The sequence below is a fragment of the Microchirus variegatus genome (assembly GCF_963457635.1).
Source record: "Microchirus variegatus genome assembly, chromosome: 13".
In the NCBI taxonomy this organism is placed as follows: Eukaryota; Metazoa; Chordata; class Actinopteri; order Pleuronectiformes; family Soleidae; genus Microchirus; species Microchirus variegatus.
This window is the reverse complement of record NC_139814.1, coordinates 8,766,199-8,787,258: the sequence shown is the minus strand read 5'-3', so window position 1 is coordinate 8,787,258 and position 21,060 is coordinate 8,766,199. Positions and strand designations below refer to the sequence as shown.

General features: G+C 39.1%; 1 protein-coding gene across 3 annotated transcripts; it reads left to right on the top strand.

The window, feature by feature from the left end:
• Positions 1-21: 21 nt before the first annotated feature.
• On the top strand, positions 22-21,028 carry thrap3b (thyroid hormone receptor associated protein 3b). Of its 3 annotated transcripts, none has more exons than XM_083899843.1 (11): positions 22-61; positions 8,688-8,849; positions 12,607-13,410; positions 14,397-14,978; positions 15,362-15,528; positions 15,678-15,789; positions 15,893-15,968; positions 16,608-16,789; positions 17,989-18,220; positions 18,678-18,827; positions 19,354-21,028. In XM_083899843.1, exons 2-11 carry the CDS (start codon positions 8,722-8,724, stop codon positions 19,597-19,599), a joined length of 2,679 nt encoding a protein of 892 aa, XP_083755969.1. In that variant the 5' UTR covers positions 22-61; positions 8,688-8,721; the 3' UTR covers positions 19,600-21,028. The 3 variants fall into 3 exon arrangements, with proteins under 3 accessions (XP_083755969.1, XP_083755968.1, XP_083755970.1); XM_083899842.1 differs by lacking the exon at positions 22-61 and adding an exon at positions 4,650-4,957; XM_083899844.1 differs by lacking the exons at positions 22-61; positions 18,678-18,827; positions 19,354-21,028 and adding exons at positions 4,650-4,957; positions 18,323-18,467.
• The last annotated feature ends 32 nt before the right edge of the window (positions 21,029-21,060 follow it).

The following is a 21,060-nucleotide window of genomic DNA, read 5'->3' as shown; positions in this document are numbered from 1 at the left end:
TTCTGCAGGGGGAAGCAAAGACACCTGAGCCTCCTGTGGCACTTTCACTCTCTGGAGCAAGGTGAGACGTTTTCTTTTTACTTGCCACAATTCTACATACATTTACATGCTTTGTTTTGCACTATACCTTAAAAGTTTTTCAGATCCCTGCTGAGTTCTCAATTCTCTCTGGGAAACTAGACATTGTAGGTGTAATTGTCATTAATTACTTTTAAGTTTGCACACTTCAATACTGTATTTAAAGCAGTGTTGTAATGTAACAAATTACACATACTTTGAGACTGTACTTAAGTATAAAAATTCATATATCTGTACTTTATTTATAATTTTACTTTTACGCTGCTACGTTTCCTAAATAAATTGTGTACATTTACTCCACTACATTTCCTCTAAATATCTTTGTTACTCGTAAAAAAAAAATCAGAAGAACTAGAGTTGTAGTAATGGTCTGTATTTATAGAGAGCTTTTCTTGTCTTGATGAGCTGTTGAGTTTTCACCCATTCATACACTTCAACATGGGGTTCAGTGTTAACTGTCTTGACACATATCTATTAGCAGCGCCAGGAATTGAACCCCAACCTTCCAGGTAAAAGACAACTGGCCTGACCACTGAGCTGCCACTTACTTCTAAAACTTAAGTACACTTTATATCAGAAAAATGACTTTTGATTCTTGAGTCTGTATATGCCATTTACTTTACTTAATATTGTAAAAGTTACAGTATGTATGATTTAGCTAAATCTATTGGTGAAGTTGCATGTTGCAGCTGAATATCTCTCATCTCACCCTTATCTTCCAAGCATATATTTACAAATCATTAAAATCCAAAAGATGTTTAGTTTTGTTTTTTTTAAACCATGGTGATCCAACATAATGGCCTCCACAGAGAAGACCCGGTCCTAATGTAAACACAAAGGTCTCATTCTGTGGTGATCAGAATATAGCTGTAACTAACGATTATTTTGGTAATCGATTAATTTGTTGATTATTTTCTCGATTAATCGTTTGGTCTATAAAATGTCTGAAAATGTCAAAAAACGCTGATCAGTGTTTGTCAAACCTGGAAATGTGTATCACGAATGTCTGGTTTTGTCAACAAACCAAAATGATTCAGTTCTAATGATTTCTTTGTTTTATGGAGCAAAGTAATTATGAAAATATTCACATTAAAGCTCACCTAGAGTGGTCCTGTTGCACATATATGTTAGTTATGGAGGTCTACTTACATACATGAACTTGTTTTTATGGTCAAAAACCTCCTAGTTGCCGTAAACGAGCCGATAGAAATCCTCTTTTCTGATGCTGTTTCCCAGCCGCGAGATTTGAGACTCAACTCTCTCACCCAGAAGACAGAGTCTTGTGATTGGTCAGTACCCGGAAGTGACATATTCATATGCTCTCAGAAGCACAGCTCCCCCCTCTGGAATGGTGGATGCACTGCTACTCATTATCAAAACATTGTTTTAACATTGTTTAAAAATAGTCGCTCGTGAAACACCTCCACAACGGACGTTATTCTTCTTCTGCGGTTCAATGTACGTAACCAGATGTGCCCGGACTAGTGCCCAGACCAGGACGATCTACTGTTCCGGAGAACCTCTGTTTACGTAACCGGACCGGGTTTTTTCAGAGATCTCGCTGAGCCCGAGATTACAATAAAACACAGCGTTCTCAGCAGTGGCTCAAATGTTTGTTTAGAACCTTCAGGGCTTCTTAAACAAGGTAATGACGCAGATACACACTAAAAAACAGAAATCTTTTAATCATGAAAAAAGCTTCAAACTGATTGATCGATTATCAAAATAGTTGACGGTTAATTTAGTAAACGATTAATAATCAATTAATGAAGTAATTGTTTCACCTCTAAATGAGAACAATTCATATACTCAAAAAAAATCAGAATAGTTATTCTATATTCCATTTAATGGAAATTATGACACCTAAATCCACTGGACCTCTAATTGAAGTAGTAAACATATGTATTTACAATGATGTGAAATAAAGACATATTTTAGTCTAATAAAATCTGATATTTCATTGACTTTATACAATAAATGAGATCCTGTTTTGTTCCCTTTGCTCTATTTTGAGCCATGACACAAAGACTCCACCGTTCATGTTGCACTGAGTGAACACCCTATAGTCCCTTTGGTCTTACTCACATTATAATCTCATGACCTCACTGGTCACAGTTGTCTTCTGCCCCTTGGAATCCAAATCTCCACTAGACCATAAACAGCTCGTAGCTGTGAGGGACAGACAAAGATCCATGTGTGGTTCCACAATGTGGCCCAAGGAGAGATTTGTCTGGGTTAATTTTAACTCTGGCTACACCCAAGTGTCCAGCACCTGTGCTGCGAAGGGAAATGACAGTGAGTATGGACCGTTTGTCAAAGGGCAATGAGCGGTGCCTCGGTCGATGTGTGCCAAACTGAGTTGTAAAAATTCAAACCTGGTATTTTGTGCGGGATTGAGGACTGGGTGATATAAGGCTCAGCTGCACACACATCACAGTTAAAAATACATCTCCACTTGATGCACTTGGGATCAGAGGATCAGCCCTGGCAACAAAGGCATCATCACAAACATAGAACACATCTTCTTTATAATGATAAAATATAAACTGCACACAGTCAACAGGGATGCAGATAATTAAAGGCAAATCCCTTAAATTAAATTAGAACCGGAATGTTTAATAATAATAATGCAGTGGGCATCAAATATTAATATAACAGAAAAAAATTCACACATTGAATAAAGAACATGAAACATCCTAATTAGTAAAAGTAAATAATGTACAAAATAGGATAAGATAAGAGTCCTTTCTTCGTTCCGCAGTGGGGAAATTTTCAGCGTTACAGCAGCAAAACAGTAAAGATAATAAATAATAACCATGCATTAACAAGAAAAGTACAATATAAAACGATATTAACACTTAAACTATGTCAAAAAAGTTAAATTGAGTTGATTAGAACAGTGTGCATAATAGTGTGCAAATGCAGTGTACATAATAGACCATTTCCAGAATATATACAGTATGGACTAGATATTTACATTATAGACAGAGATTGAGCTTGGGATATAATATGTTTATATTGAACTTTTGTAAAAAGACAGTATATTGCACATGGGATGAGGAGCCTGGTTACTGTATGTGTGGTCTACTAAGAGCAGTGCTTGTTGTACAGTCTAACAGCTGCAGGGAGGAACGACCTGCGATAACGCTCCTTCAGACATTTAGGATGTTTCAGTCTGTTACTGAAGGAGCTGCCCAGGGCTGTGATGGTGTCCTGCAGGCGGTGGGAGAGATTGTCCATCAAAGATGAAAGCTTATTAGTAGCCATTCTCCTCTCTCCCACCACCTCCACTGGGTCAAGGGGATGCTGCCACAGGCTGCCATACTACACGGGAGGCACCATGTTGGAAACAGTATATGTATGTACATGTTTGTTCTGTAATTAACAGGTCAAGTGAAAGTAATGTGTTTTAAGGCCACATTATACTTCTCCGACTGCGTATGCGTTATCCGTCTGCGTCACCACGGAGACGCCTCGAGCATTTATACTTCTGCGTCGTGGTGACGGACACTCGCTGCAATTTCCCGCCCGATCAGTAGGGGTCGCTGCGCAAGGTTGTTGTGCTTCTGGCTACAGTGAGCAATGGCGGCCGAGAAAGAAAGAGAGCGAAAGACTGTTGTTGTTGAAAAAGTGGCCGTTTCTCACTTTTCTGTGTCACGGAACGCAGTTTTAAGATAATTTGAGGCGAGAAATTGGCCATTAAGAGTCTAAACATGTGCTGTGTGTGTTAAGATATGACGTATTTATAGTTCGGCAGCGGCGTTATCGGCGGGGATCAGCTCCGCCTCTGTCAGGACGCCCGGAGCGCACTGAGAGCCGGCACAGAGCAGCTTCGCTCGGCCTGTCCTGAGGACCAATCGCAGCTCTTGCCGTCTCCGTAGTCCCTTGACGGAGTGACGGACACTTAAAAAATATTCCGTGCACCCGGAGACGACGCAGAGGCTCTTCGACAGGTTCTGCGTCGACGCAGAGTCTCTACGTAGCCTACGCAGAGCACTTTACGCAGAAGTATAAATTGGGCTTTAGGGTGTGGTTCAAACGTCTGCCACAAAAGGCCAGTTAAACAGACCCTTTGCATTTCACAGTTGGTGTTAAATGTTCTTTTCTTTCTTTGCTTTGTAAACACAAGATCTTGATAGATGTCACCACCCTACTCCATAGAACAACTGAAACCAGTCTTTTGGAAAGTTTTCACCAAAACACATATCAGTGTGTTAATTAAACACGTTGCAAAATTATCAAAGCATGTCTTATCCACTTGAAAATAAGACAGACGTGTAAATTAAATTAATAAAAGTAATACAATTATAATTCAAATATTATATAAGAATTTAAACTGCTCCTACAGTTCTACAAGCTTGCTTGCTAAAGAAACATAATTTGACACAATTCAAGAGCTTGTTTTGTCTCAATAATAATAAACATTACACGTAATGTCAAGATAGCAACGGAAACAAAACAGTTGTCTCGCAGCACGCCAAGTCTCGCGTTATTTGGACGTAGTGGTGGTCAAGTATGGATAGCATCGTGGGCTAATCTACCGCGAGTTGCCTTTAAGTACGTACGCCGTGTAAAAACACACGTTTAGCACGATTCAAAAACAAAGACTAGCATACCATTGATATACTAGATATACTTTGGACGCATGGTCTCCTGTGAAGGGCCTGTCCGTTGTGTTTTCCGAGCTCTGCGGTAGCTGCTGCTGCTGCTAGTGAAGCTAGGTGGCTAACGCCCATTGGTTGGTGTTGGTGGTGAAACGAGGATCAGTATTGAACCAGGAAGGTGGAGCAGACTATCAGCCTGCACCCTGGCCTCAAAGGTTACTCCACATTTATTCGTGAAAACCACGATAGTCAAGTCGGCCAGGAACGGAATAAAGGTAACTGCTGCTCGCTTTCATTTTGTTGCGTAGCTTGTGGTCTGTTAAGGTGAATTTTGGCTAAATGTGAGGAGTATAATTTACGTTGGTGCTTTGAGTAGCATCGTGGAAAGCTTCAACCAGTTTGGTCGGGATTCGTAATGGTTTACTGCGACTGCTGCTGCTGCTTTTGAACACAACTGTATTATTAGTAATGGTGTCATTACTAAGTATCCAAGCTGGAGTATCTGAACCTTAACTATAATACAACTCATTAAAACACGATCGAGCATTTCTACACCAGATACCATGATACCAGCTATTCTATGTTCTAAAAGGAGGCGGATAACTTACGCTATTGTTGTTATTATTATCATTAAAACCATTAACACATAATGCACCGATTACAACTGTTCCTGTTGTGCAACTAATAATAGGACATTCTTATTTTAACAGCAATCAATATTTACATGTATTTGAAATGGCAGAATTTACTATTAGTTTATTAGGTTGTCTCAAATTGCAGTTAAAAAAGAAAGTTAACCTGCAACTACTCTGAAAACGAGAGTCAAACTCGTTTTATTTGCCAATTTGAAAGGTCCACTTTAATAGCAAACTTTGAAGTTTAGGCTGTAGTTACTAGTGTAGGCTTTTGAACATGTCTCTGAGTACAATGACACGTTTCATCCATTGATATCTGAAGTAGTAACATGTAGCTTTATTTTGTTGCAGTGAATGCCACTGTAAATGGTGATGATTAACAAACCCAACCAAGTAAACAACTGAAGATCGCACATTGAACCCCAGTGTGACATTTGTAAACTGTTATTCATTCCCAGGTTTCATTCATGTAGTTAACATGTTAATGTTTTAACCTTTAATTGTATTTGTTTTTTCCCTGCTTTTGCGATTAATGTGTTGTTGTAACACTGCAGTTCTTTTTGGTATTAACAGAGAACTTCACCAACCAGACAACTAACCAGCCAAGCTTACCAAATTAAATTAGGTTAGTTCTTGACATGAACCGATTTAACCCAGTCCTTTGGCCCTGCTTTGGCTTTTTTCTGTGTCTCAAGATTCACACGGTCATGTATCTCCATGTATATGATGTGTGTTTCTGAGGTTTTACTCTGCGACACAATTTCACAGAACATCGACCGTAAAAGCAGTCTTGTTTCAGTGTAAAGAAGAACTAGCTCTCCATTAGTTGCTAACCCAGAACATATGTATTGTAATGGGTAAAATTAAGACTTTAGAAATGATGCATGTGTGACGTGTATTCAGGGGTCACAGACAATCACTGATGTCTGCCTCTGTGCAGTAATGAAATGGAAACGTTCATATGAATGAATGTCATACTTTCACTTCCTTTTTTTGCTGTAAGAGACTGTATTGTTAGCAGCACAGAGTAGATGGATAATGTTGTGAAAGTCACCACACCAATCCTCCCTACGGTAATTATCATTTGGGACATTAATTAAGGCCTGTGGGGGCATTTTCCACAGCAGAACAGCATCAGTGATGAAATTAATTTGTTATAATATATGGTATATTGTTAGTGCTTGCTCTTCATACCTGTTTTAGACTAAATTAGTGATGGAAAAAAAAAGGCACAATAATATTTTTTTGTGTGTGGAGATTAATCCTAGATCTGTAGTTGCTGTTAAAAGCTTGCAAAAAACATTTTATTTAACATGAAATCAGACCAAAGTGGCTTAACTACCAAGTGCACAGGGGGACTGGGGTATACAGTATGCAAAGGTTCAAGGAAGGTGCAAGGGGCTTTTTTTGTGCACTAAACGGTCTCCATTGTCCTGGTTTAGGTTTGGACAGGCAGGGGAAGACCTGAAGACCAGTCATAGCAACTCTCTCAAACACCTAGTAGAAAAGGCATTTCACAACATTTGCATTTCACTTGTACCCAAAGGGACTTGACAAATAAAATGCAAACGCCTCAGGATTTGTCGTAACAGTAGGAATAGATAGACTGATGTCACCAGTACTGCAAACGCTGCATGTTTAACATAGTAGTTGTGTGGTATAGCATAGTAGCATAGTGGTTGTTTAGATTAAATACCTGCAGAGCTACTGCTTTGTAACATTATTTTTGAAATTTTGCACATCAGTTTTAAAGAGGAAACACTTGCAGGCTATTTTAAGTAGGCACACAAGCTTCTTCACCCATGATGGGTTGTTTACAGTTTAGTTGTGTAAAGTTGTGTAAAAAGTACCCACTGATTAAATTCACATTTTATTAACCCAGTGCTTAATGAAAAAGTGCACTCTCAAAATATCAGCAGTAACATGATTAAGGTTGTTGATGGAAGAAATCCACTGTTGGACATTTGAGGTTACGGGACTCAGCTTCTTCTTAATTATTTGATTTACAAACAAAAACAAACAAAAGATGGTGCTGTTGCCTTTAATTTGCACACATATTTAACATGCTACTCCAGTGGTCTACTACCAAGTTATGGCTGAACTTATGTGTGCTATCATCACATTGGTCTTGATTTACTTTTCTCTGACAGTCCAAGGCCATATGAGGCTTTAATTCCTTAAAGGAAGTAAGCTATAGAGGTCATGACGACAGGCAACGTGGTGTCATGGAAAGTGTCCAGTCGAGTTCTGTCAGCAGGTCTAGAAATGAGTAGCTATCCAATTCTGATTCATGGGAAGGATTTATCTGTAATGCATTTGATGTTTGCTTATGAAGAGCATTTTAACATAACAGTATAACCTTTGGTGTCTGTTTCAGTCCCACAACCCCGTTTTCACTGAAGAGTACATCTCAGAAGAGTTAATCTCAGAAGAGTTCAGTTCAGTGCGATTAATTATGCAGTTATTTGTATTTCCATTGTTAAGTGTTGTGAAGGGTACCAAAAGAATAATACTTACCATCCCAGTTTTTGCACCCTTTTATTTCCAGCACAGTGGTCCAGCTCTTACAGGGTGGACCAAAATGCACTGCTGTTACTCACTCAGAATTTTTATTTCCCTGCAATGGTAGAATAAAATGCACAACGTGCCATAAAATAATAGGTATTGTGACAGCAAGAAGATAGATGGTTGCTTCTGTTTAATTGTAGCAAAGAAGAAATAAAATGAAAAGACCAGGTGTTTTACATATGTTTACCGTTTGTTTACAGTGTTGCATTCTTTCCCTGTATCCAATTCCAGAGGCCACTTAGTGTCTTCAGTTTTGAAATTAACATAATCTTTCATAGTCATGTCGCAGTAGATTTTAAAACACGTCTTAAAACCCATTTTTACTCTTTGGCTTTTGATCCAGTATGAGACATTGGTTTTTATCTTATTTATTGTATGACTTATATTTTCCACAGTATTTTTATGTTTTATTGTTTGTTCTTAGGTCTATTAGGTCACATATGTACTCTTTGTTTCAGCAGTGTTTTTAAAGCGCTTTATATATATAAAGTTGGATTGGATTGGAGTCGATGTAGATATTTATTTGTCTTGTTTGGAGAACTTGGCTAATATCCAATAATACATTTCGAAAACCTATATTGATCAATACTGATATTGTACCAATAATATTTTGCATCCGTATTATGTTGTACTCTTCCAAACCACGCCGTGGTGAGCTGAGCACACTGTAACACTTGGTGGAATGTAGGCTAAAGTGTTCAAGCAAAATATTTACAGCAACACTATTTAAAAAAATAACAAACTTCATTTTTTTTTCCTTTTCTTTTCTTTTAATGTTTTTTTTTTTTCTTCAATTTTTAAGGATTAAGGATATTCATTTTGGCCTGAGTGCAGAGATGTCGAAGGCTCCGGATTTGCATGCTCAGTCCCGCTCCCGATCAAGATCCAGGTCCAGATCCAGGTCCTACTCTAGATCTCACTCTAGAAGTCGCTCCCGCTCAAGATCCAGAAAACGTCGCTACAGGTAAATCCAGTTGTTTTTCTGGTTTTTCATTGACCACCCTATTTTAATTTAACAAATTCAAAGCCTGATTTAAATAACTTATGAAATAATCTCTTCTTCACCCATGTCCCCGCTACCGGGGGCAGCGTCAGACGCAACAACAAAATCGCCATAAAACCATGTCTAACTTTAACAAACACAGACATGCTGCATACCCACAGAAAGGTCACAAACTCAGCTAAAAGCTCATATAAACCATTCTTATGTTCACCAACACAGTTAAATCACTGATGGATCAAACCCGCAGGAGCGAAAAAACCTGTTACAGGGCACACATTGAAAAGCGGCACTGGAGCGTCAGCGTGATTATGTAAACAGCAGAGAATTCACAGATTTTTATCACTCTATGAACCAGATTCACGGATCCAGCCCCAAAATAAGAGCAAAACAACAACTGACTTTCAAGAAATACAAGCGGAAATGTTGTCTTACCTTTGCTGTTTATCAAAACGAGTTATTTCCACCGGAAACAAAACTGCTTCTCATGAAGAACTACACTTCCCAGCATGCTTTGGGGACAAATCCCAGTCTGATTGATCATTTACTTTGTATTTTTCAACAGTATTATTTTGTTACAGAGAGAAATCTTTGGTTATTTATTTATTTATGTTCAAATCTGTTCACAGTGTTCCAAAGTATTTGTTATTAAAGGTTACATTAAGTTGCTATATAAGTAAATGTTTAAATAAAATGTTTTTTAAATTTAAAAAAATTGTGGAATGTATCGAATCGTGGGTCAAAAATGGTGATACAAATCGAATCGTGAGTGTGTGTATCGTTACAGCCCTGGAAACTACATTTCATAGTTAAGTGCACTTACTCCAAGCAGTGTTTACAATCCAATGAAATGTGTAATGAATGTGTTAATGTCCTACTTGTGCTTTTTAAACATACTTAACACTATGAGTGGTTTCTAACCCTGTTACTTAATGCAGTTCACGTTTGAAGAGCTTTGCCACGTTCATTTATTTTTACTCTTTATTTGCATAAATGCATCTGTTTTCCATTGGAAAGAAGGCTGAAGATGCCTCAGGCCATTTCCATCAGCTCACATTTGTCTCACACAAGTTTCTCAGGTGGGAAGAGAAAAAGTTAAAAGGTTCATGTCCTTGTACTGGAAATACTGTATATTCACAGTCTACCTCAGGTTTGATTGAACTTGTCTCACATCTTTTCTTGATTAAAATCTTGTTTATTTATATGGATTGATTAATACAGGTCATTAATACAGACATGTCACCAGCAGTAAAATTGCACTGATTCCTCCTCTCTAAACCATTCCCAAGCACACGCTCTCATCTCCACTGCTGTTAGTTACCAGGTCTCGTAAAGTCTCTTGGCAACGTCTTGTGTGAATTAGAGGCAAGTAAAAGTGTCACATGAGACAGATGACAGGAAAGGTTGTAAGTAACATTCAGGCCTGATTTTTATCTTATCTTTTGAGACTCATTTTGCATTTCAAAGGACTTGTTTTCTGAAAGTCAAAAAGAAACAGAAAAAAATAGAAGGGTAACCATGAGCATATTCCTCCACCAACACATAAAACATCCCAACTAGCAATGTTAAAGTTGGCAGATCATCTTTATATTTTTCTGCTCATCTGGAGTCAGATCACATGTGTGCTATACAGGGTTTTCATGATGTCCTCCTCCCCTGTAAATGGTATTAAGCTTATGAGTAATCCTGACAATCCTGGAATAGTATGCATTAGTAGAGTACTAACTTGCACTACTAGAGAAAAAAGCAACAGAAAATTTAAACGTGTCGAAGCAAATCATGTTGAACCACACCACATTGCTTTAGGTTCACTTAATTTATGACCCTGCTTAGATCTGGTATTGGCATCCTTCCTGAGTGATCCAATCATGGGCAGATGGTACAGGTCCTTAGTACTTCCAATCCATCCTGAATGTGTCCCCATATCCAATTACAGAAAACAATATTCAGAGGTGGTTTGCGGAACCATGTGGTCACAGATCCCTGAGCTGCATGAATGCAATCGGTCCTCAGGACCGGTTAGAGATTAGCTCCTCAGTTGGTGTCGCCTGATCTGCAGCAGTTTCAGTGTTTCTTTACACTAATCAGTAATCACTGCCACAATATTAACACTAACTAAGGTTGAAGAAGTCAGATGTGATCATATGTGGTCACAGGAGAAAGTCCCTTCTTAGTTTTGCTGTATCCCCACCACTTTTTTCTGCCTCTTTCTCTGTGGATTACAACAGATTCTGTCCTGAATGTGCCCTTTGTCCTCCACATGCAAAAAGGTGACCAACAGTTTTGCATATGGGATGTATTTTGTGATTAATTCAACACTATTTTTATTCATGTAGTATAATCCGTTCCCACATTGTAAAAAGAAATGTCCACTGCTGTGAGAGTTAAAGTAACTAGTTGAATACATCATAGATGCCAGTAAAAATAAGAAATATAGAAAATATGATATATTAAGATGATAAGAAATAGAATAATCCAGATAAAAATACATGTAATAGTGGCACTCTATGTATTTATCTCTCTGGTGTAATTTATGGGGCATTTGAGTCTTTCTTGCAAATCATCTGACTGCACTGATGTAATGTGGAAGAATTAAAAGTAAGGTGACAAGTGTTGCAGGTGATTTTTTTTGGTGTGACAGTGACAGGTGTTGGATTATTTTCCATTTTCTTTGACATTTAGCAGAGGTGAGGGGCTCCATCTACTGGTCTGATACCATATTGACCAAACCTGTCTTTAAAGCAGTCTTTGATCTAAAATAGCCTTTTTCCCCATGTGTGCGTGGGTTTTCTCTGGGTTCTTTGGTTTCCACCCACAGCCCAAAAACATGCAATATGGAAAAACACTTTAATGCCCTGTTTAGTTTTTGTTATGCATTATTCAATTAACTAAATGACGATCTCTTGTTTTTTTGCCTTTTATTTGTAAAATGAAAAACAGAAGTTCTGTGATGAATACTTTTTTTATAAGTTGCCTCAGCCCTTTTGAAATTTATAAAAAAACATACATATTTATTTATGAGGTTTGTTTTGCCCTGATAAATTCTGGATACTCCTCATCCTGAAGTGTAACTAGTAGTTCTCTTTTTCCATTAAGAATTTTTGCCGGGCTGGACACTGAGAGGTGTAATGCCGCCTTCCAGGTTTCTGCTATTTCATTGCATCTGGCTTTGATTTATTGTTTTAATTTACTCTTTAGTATGAATTTTGGTTCTCTGTAGCAGATTAATGTTTGAAGGACCGGAGCTTGAAGTTTCATTAATGACCATGGAAATAGTTTGGCAAGGTATAATAAACAATATCTTTTGTGCCAGGTTGATGGTTCAGTATACATCATATCGGCCGGATCCGGTCTGTATCTCAGGTGCTGAATGTGGATTCTTAGATTTTCCTGTGACTCCTGATTCAAATAGATTTGTTTGTCCCATCTGAGAATTTCTTCTTTGGCAAAAGTGCTTTAACAGCTGCCCAAAAACACTTCAGAATTACATAATATATTTAAACGTAGGCAAGACCAGACATTAAAACACAAAACCCTGTAAAAACAAGGCAATAAAAAACAATGATCATAGTGCAATCAGTGCTTTTTGAGATACATGACAGTAATGAACTGATACCTTGTTGAGCATCTTCACTGACTTGTTGTTTTCTATTCCATTTCACCAAGTTGAAAAATGCAATAAGTCAGACCAAATGCTTCCATCTTTTCCCTCTTCATTCAGCTCTAGGTCTCGTTCCCGCTCTCGATCCCACTCTCCCTCCTACAGAAACCATCCCCGGGACTATCAGAACAACAGAGGCGGATTTAGAGGCTACAACCGAGGCTACAGGAGGCCGTTCCACTACCGAGGCAGAAACCGTGGCTACTACCAACGTGGTCATTACCAGAACAGAGGAGGAGGCGGAGGCTACAATTATAAATCCAACTGGCAGGGAGGTGGCGGCGGTGGCGGTGGTGGAGGTGGAGGTGGAGGAGGCTGGCATGATCGCCACCATGACCAGGATCACCACTCACACAGTCCCAGGAGGGGGCGATCCCGTTCCCGTACACCCAAGAAGCGCTCAGGCAGCCGGAGCCACTCTCGCTATTCCGATCGCTCATCATCAGGCAGATCTCGGCGTTCCAGACGCTCCAGCTACTCCTCTAGATCCAGGTCCTCATCCCCCCATCATCGCAGTAGCAAGAACAAACGCAGTTCCAAGGATGTTAAAGACAAGTTAGCAGAGAGTCAAGCGGAGAAGGGAGCTGCTGGCAGCGCCATCGAGAAGGCATCTGGGGGGAAATGGATCGACTTAGACGCCAGCCCCAAACAAACCAATCCAAAAAAGAAAGAAGATGGACCCGCTGGCTCTGAGTCCAAAGGGCCCGGCAGTGGAGGTTCCCTGTGGAAAACTATCGGCAGCGTTACCCCTCCAGCTAAGAGTCCCACAGAGTCGGGACAAACCGCCTCCTTCGGTGGCTTTGGGTTCTTCTCGAAGGAAGATGCCAAAGCAGATAAGACTGGGATCTCTGCTGCCTTCAAAAAGTATGTCCATTATATTTATTTCAGTTGTTTGACATTGACATTTAGTTTTTATTTTTATTCTTCCTAACAAATTATTATTTTTCTCTCAAACATGTTTAGCCCTTTTCAAAGATCCTTGGAAGAGTACAGGTTAAAAACGGAATGAAACATAAGACTGATGCTTTTAAGTCCATTGAAAATGTAGCTGGCTTTTTTCTGTGCACTGAGAGGAAGTAACTTGATGGTTGTTAATGTGAGTATAATTATTGCTATGAGAATCTTGGTCTGTACTGTTTACATAAGGGATGGGCTTTTTTGATGGGCAATATTACTAAATATTCGTGATGTTGGCAAGTTTATCTTCTCTTTGGACAAATATAAATGTTTGTTCTATGCTCTACTGTTATTATATCCAGCCAGTGTAAAGAGCAAGATGTCAGGCTGCTCATGAACCACTTTGTGAATAAGCACCTTTAAATGGGACATTCCTATTACATTCCTTGTTTATTAGCTCCCTTGGTCGTTCAAATGTGAGTAATGGTGAGTCAGGGTCTCCCCCAGAAAACCTGCTAAGCCCGGTATTAGGGCCTCTCGGGCAGCCCACTAGCTGTAAAAAAAAAAAAAAGTTTAAAAGTTGACAGGAAATTTGAAATTATGACTATTATGTGTTATTGTAAGACATTTATATTCTTAAAAAAGACACACTCTTGAAATTAAAATAATATATATATATATATATATATTCATTTATTTTTTTAAATAAAAAAGTGGTAGTGCCCCCTCATCGGCCTCATCTGACTGTACATGAACATTAAATATTATGATCGTCAGTATATAAGTTGTTGACATTTTGAAGCAGGACAAAGAGAAGCCGGTTTTTCATTCTTTATTTCACCCTTGTGTTTTGTGTTTGGTGTTTGTCAACATCTGAAGTAAATTGCTGTATCACATCCTCATAGTGGTGATTTAGAGCCATTAATATGTTCAATCCCATTGTTTTTGTTCAGGTTTTTGGCTGAGAACAAAAATCAAGTGGATGAAGATGAGCCCGGTCATGAAATCACCACAGACGGGGAACCAGAGAAAGGAAGCAAGTCTGAAAACCTTTTCAACATCTCGTCCACATCTTTTGATTCCAAGGAAGACAAGACGGATCCCTTCTTCGATGCTGGAGAGGAGGAGTTCCTTAAATCCCACGGACTGAAAGATCAGGACATTGAGGAGGACGGTGAGATCAAGCCGACATTGACAGCTAGAGACATTTTCGGGAAATGGGGCGATGAGCCAAGTTGTTCAACGTCCTATCCTTTGGCAAAGGAGAAATCCAGGAGAGATGAGGAAGAGAACGAACCCACAGAGCAGGATTTATACCAAAGCCGTAAGCACAGCTCAAAGAAAGAGGAGAGGGCCAAGAAGAAGGAGAAGAAAGAAAAGTCCAGGAGGAGTCCGTCCCCTCCCACATCTTCAAGAGAGAAAGACCGTCCACTTTTTCCTGGAGCTTTTCCTCCTCACGAGGATCCGCCTTCACGTCTGTCTGCTTCGAGGAAGGACTTTGAGCTCAAAGTCGCTTCTTTAGATGAAATGCCCAGGTATGTCCAGTAATATGCATCCATTTATGGCAGTGTCACTGCAGTATACATTGTATACTCCTTAGATCACAACATACACTGCATTGGGTTGTCACAAAGACTTATACAGTCAAAATACACAATTATGTCTTTTTTTTAGTTAATATAATTTTGAAATATTTATTACTGTCCTAAGCTAATAAGATTTCTGTTCACATGAAAACAGGTAATTGGAAATGCAATATTTAGCAGCTGGTGGCCCAGTCATTACATAATAAATTCAATTCAGACTGAGAATATGCAATTCTAAATTTCACTTATATTATACAACTCTTCTTTATCCTGTATCAACGATCACTGTCGTAGGGATTTTTGCATTAAACCTTGATCATATTTTGTTTCAGCTCATCCCTGTTCAAAGATCACTTCACGCCCCGGGATCTCCTGAATACCTCCAAGAAAGATCCAGAGTTTCACTCAGTTTTCCAGCACATTCAGGCAGCACAACTGCGTCTCAGCCCCTCTGAGCTGTTTGCTCAGCACTTAGTCTCAATTGTGCATTATATCAAAGGTACGGTATGAAATGTGCTAATCTGGTTCAGACACAAAGGTGACGAGACAACAGGGCAATTGTTGGTATATTTGATATTGGTTATTTATATGTTTGTTGATGCTGCAGCGTGTGTGAAATAATCATCCTGTTTTCTTGTTGATTTGCAGCTCAACACTTCAAATCCACAGACATGACTTTAAGTGAGCGGTTTGCCATGTACCAAAGAAAAGCTATGGAGGTAGAAATGATGAAGCCAAGGAAGAGCCCAGAAATCCACAGGTATGTACAACATTTACAATTCAACAAAGACTTTCCTTTATTGTGCAGTGATATTTTTAGAACTCCCACCATCTAACATGACTGCATTTCCTCCTCCTTTCAGGAGAATTGATGTTTCCCCCAGTGCCTTTAAGAGGCACTCTCAACTGTTTGAGGATATGGAGGAGACGAGCTACAAGGTGACCCGCCCTTTTGAAATTTGACGTGTTTGGAACAAGCAAATTTGAGACGATCCAAAGCAGCAGTGTTCAGCTTTGTGCTTTTCTTTCAAAGGATGCATATTTCTAAAACAAAAGAGCCCAATTGTGTTTTGTAAGTGCCAAGCAAGTTCCCCCCCAGCCTATGAGATATGGTTATTGATTGGGTATATACGAACCCAAGAAAAGGCTAAAAGGAAGTCAATTAAGATCCTGAGTCCAAGCCTCTCAAGGGACGCTTATCAGTGCCATTACCTTGTAAGTATTTTTCCTAAAAAGAAAAAAATCAAGCCACAAAAACAGAAATTGTATTGATATTAAAGTTCTACATGCATGCCGCTGGTTACCACCGATACTACAGTATATTATATATTTTTACTTATTTTTTGGAAGTTTTGTATCACACTTAATTTTGTAATGCATTATTCATAATTCACATTTTCACCACTAGAGGGAACACAGTACTTCTATATGTATACATCATTTTAATGTGTAGCAGGTTATACATTTAGTGTTTTATGAATCTGAAAAAAGCTTTCCTAATTGCCTCATTCAAAAATTACCACATCCCAATTTGCAAACAGCTGGTGAAGAATTAAATAAATCAATATCTCTCTGCAGGACCCAAGTAAAAAGTTCAAAGGCGATGTCATGGACCTTCGGCTGGATATTGAAAGACGCAAGCGGTTTGCAGGGAGAGAGCGTGACTGCAAGCAAGAAGGCGCCAGGAGCCCAGGAGGCTCCCGGGGGCCGAGCAGAGAGAGGTCCTCTGATAAAACTGGGAAACACCACAAAAAGTCCAAGTACGCTCATATGTCATGTCACTTCTTCACAGACCCAGATAGAGATGATGAAAACAGGATTAACTGTTGCTGCTGAGGACATGTTCGAGTGCTGATAACAGAGGCGCTCAAAGTGTTGCTATATCATGTTACCATGAGAAAATATTCAGGCCATTAAGATAAAAAAAAAAAAACAGGAATAAGAGAAGAGGAACATAAACCACAACTACAGTTTAATCCTATGTGGGGCCACAAAATGGTGGATTAGTGTAGACCCCACAGTGGTGTAGTCTAATCTGAAAAGTATTTCTGGACACAGTTCAGGAAGCCCTAATTAGCATAACTGCTGCTCAAATACGATACAAAAACCCTCAGCGTGCTTTATCAGTGGTTCACACATTCACTCATGAGTAACAGCACCTGCTCCTACACTGCTGCCTTTGGTTTGTTAGTTAGCCGAAATGTCTTGGTCCTCCTGAATATCTGATACCTTGATGTAAAAAGACAGAAAACCTCAGACTCTTGCTCTGAGGCTGCAGTACCAGTGCAGAGTGCAGGGCTGTGGCTAAACCAGCTCTGTGTTTGTGTACAGTATGTCATTAAACTGCCTCTAAATTTGTGAAAATGTCACTAATATAATTTGTATATTACAACATTTTTGTTTAACAAGTGGTTTAAATTTGGAGCATTTATGTTAATGTTCTGTACAAACACTGATGAACAGTGACGTTGGCCCACTAAAGCAGTGTTTTTCAACCTTTTTTGAGCCAAGGTACACACCACCAAACAAAAATGTTTAAAAAATTATACTCTGTAGCCTATATTAACAATTTAGTCATTCTTATCAAAGTGTCTTGAATATTTATATCCATATTATTTGCAGATAATTAATTATTTGTTTTCAAAAAATGTTTTTAGACCAATTAGGTGAAATTGGATAATTTCCCATGGCACACCTGACGATCTCTCACGGCACACTGGTTGAAAAACACTGCACTAAAGCATATGTCTGCAAGTCTGTGTGTATGTACTTGTATTTGTTACCTCTTTAGGACCCTTTCTGGCACAATATCATAAAATAAATTTAAAATACAGTATGAGTAATCCAAAGAATGATGTACTGGGCGATGGTAATGGGCCATCTGTAATGTTTTTTGTTTTTTTTAAATCAGGGTAAAGTGAGTTCCCATTTTGCTTACATTGAACATTTTTCCCCACAGGAAGGGTAAGAAGAAACGGGATCGCTCCCCATCCTCCTCCTCCTCGTCATCCTCTCCGTCCCCTTGCCCTCCACCTTTCAGAGGTAAAGAGTACATGGGGGAGGGAATGGAGCACTCGGAGGAGGGCTTTGGTCACTCGCGTTATCCTCCACGAGATGGCAGTGGACCTGGAGACAGAGGCCCTCGAGATTTTGAGGGCCACATCCCGGAGAGAGGCCGAGGCCGTGGATTTGTAAGTTCCCACCCAAGTGTTGTACATTTCTTCTTCAGGATTTGCTTTGCAAAGTACTGACATCTCATCTTCTTGTAATTCTCTGTCCTAATGGCGCCACAGTAGACTGCGCTTCTCTGCTCTCTTCCTTCCTCCTAATGCTAAGGAACATAATGTGGATGATGATGATAATGATGATGACACTATATCATACATATTCCATGCACTACCTGATTTTTATTAAGGTAATGTTGCGCAAATCAGTGGAACCACTCATCACTAATCCAATGCCTTATTTCCATCAGTATGAGCATATTATTCTGTGTTCCGTTCTCATCGTCCCTGCGTTCGCTTCCTTTTTGACTCTGACTTGTACCAGGTTTATCAAAATCCTTCTCCATCTTATTGTTGAACATGTGTTTTGTCTCTTGGCTGCAAGTTAAAAAACAAAACAAAACACCTGTTATTTTAATTTCAGTTCCCCAGAGTCAGAGGAAGAGGCTGGAATAGGGGAAATTATCCAGGCAACAACAGCAATGGAAACCCAGCAAATATGAATCCTCAGCAGCGCCCCCCAGAGGAGGAGTGGGACCCTGAGTACACTCCCAAGAGCAGGAAATATTACCTGGTGAGTCCCAATAAATGTTGTCAACCACATGGAGAATATCCTTTTGATATTTGTGAATATAGAACATTTTGAACAATGAACCTGAGAGACTTGGCAATGTTTATCTCGCCAACATACAGTCCTAGTGATACCACATCATTCAAGTTTTAGAAGTAATTCATGTCCGCCCTCTGGTCAAAGCTATGCCCCAAGAACACTGGAAGTTTTGCAGAAACTAATACAACATGGTTTTTGATTACATATTCATAGATATGTTTTATTCTTATTGGTAATTGATATGCAACTGTAGACTGTTAAAATCTAAGTTACAGACTGTTTCATGTTTGTATGTTTGTAATTAATACAGCATTTGATCTTTTTTTTGTTCCCTACTATTTGTCCCCTGAATTTGGTTCGTTTAGAGCTCCGCATATGTGAAAGCAAACCGTTCCCACGTCTGTTTGCCACATTCTAACACTGGTGCGGACCAAAGCAATGGTACTATAGGTGTGAATGCGCCCTTAGCATCCTCTTGTTCTCCTTCCAGCATGACGACCGTGACGGAGAGAAAACCTGGGTTGACAACCGTGGGCGAGGCCGGGGTGCGTTCCCTGCTCGTCGTGGACGCTTTGTTTACAGGAAGGGAGGCAGCAGCCCGAAGTGGACCCACGACATGTTCCAGGGAGGAGAGGAGCGGGAACTGGGAGACGACAACATAGACGTCGACCATAAAGGCGTGAAGGGCGCTGGAGGCGTGAAGGGAGCTGGAGACGCTGTCGGCCTGAAGCAGTAAACCAGCTCCACACGCTGACTGTGATGATTAAAGGGTTACTTTTCCTTTTCGAACTATTTCCCTCCTCTTAAATTGATCTCATCGTTTAACAGTTTAAAACATATTTAGTTGAGGACAGAACTGTAACTCACTTGAATGATGAGCGGCACTCTTGTGACCTGTGTATGTGAGGTGATAGTCAACATTGTTGTTGTTATTTTATATGTGATGGTTTTGTTTTGCAGCTGGATGACTTAAATAGGAGAGAGATTACTGAGGCAGCAAAGACGGATATTCTCTGCAAAGACGTGTTTGTGCCTTAGAAAGTAAATAATTACTAATAAAATATGATTGTGTTATCTGTGTGAAGGTTCAGTGATAGTTTAGCAGGTGCTGCTCCACTTCTGATCCAGTGTAGGATAACGTTATATATTTGCTAGTTTTTCTTTTCTTTTTTTGAGGCTGTGAGAAATTGGTGACGTGATTACATGATTCATTTCTCGCTCCATGGGACCAATTTGTCAAGAGTGATTGACTTGTTATTTGCCATCTACAAATTTGTCAGTGGTGCCTTCTTATGGTATTCACGATATTCAAATGGAAATTGAGAAAACATACAAAAAATATCTTAATCTAAACATTTCTTCCTTGGACAATTAGCCTTCTACCAACATACAGTTTTTTTTTTCTTAAATTGTGAGCACAGACTGGATCTGGATATTGAAAATCTGAAATTTTCCACTCGTAATGTCATGAATATGACGAGATGCATTTAAATTAACTAAACTTGTAAATGTGGCACCACAAGTTATCATCTTTTAAACCAGTTAACTATTGATGTTAGTCACGCATCTGAGCTTGTTCACCTCACCTTTATGTGTCATTAGGAGAAGGGGAAAATATTCTGTGTGTAACTTTGTTCTCATTGATTGTGGCTGATATTATTATTATTTTTAAAGAATGCATTTATGAGAATTGGATCATAATCCTTTGACACATTCGGTTTTCTGTCATATCAATGACATAGGTAGTAGTAACTGCTGTCCTTCATGAAGACTTTACAAAAAAACATATATAGAATAAATAAACTAAATTATTAGTGGTTGAGAGAGAGGGGGGGGATAAAAAGTGAATACTCTTGGGTTTTAAACACACTGCAGTAATCCTCTCTTATTCATCTGCATTTTTTTCCTGATACTATTGAAATTTTCATGTAGCAAAATATGAAAGTGCACATCTTAAAGAATAGTTGACACAAACTAGCAGAACTAGTTTGGTGAATCTTACCGTTGCTGCTTTGTCCCACGTTTGTCTGTACATAGTGCATGTTCTAAAACAAACTGTAGAAGTGTATTTTTCTTTTCTTTTCTTTAATCAAAAGTTTAAAGTTTTTTACTGTTCTTGAGAGCTTTGAAATACTTGTATTTTAATTTTCAATAAATTCTTTTGATTTGGGGGCAATTCTGTTAAAGTGTCTTTTTT

What these genes read in the sequence shown, in the direction of transcription:
- thrap3b (XM_083899843.1), top strand. Translation starts at nt 8,722, where the DNA reads ATGTCGAAGGCTCCGGATTTGCATGCTCAGTCCCGCTCCCGATCAAGA. An exon ending in TCCAGAAAACGTCGCTACAG is followed by an intron (nt 8,850 to 12,606) that starts GTAAATCCAGTT and finishes CTCTTCATTCAG; the next exon opens with CTCTAGGTCTCGTTCCCGCT. An exon ending in AAGAGCCCAGAAATCCACAG is followed by an intron (nt 15,790 to 15,892) that starts GTATGTACAACA and finishes TCCTCCTTTCAG; the next exon opens with GAGAATTGATGTTTCCCCCA.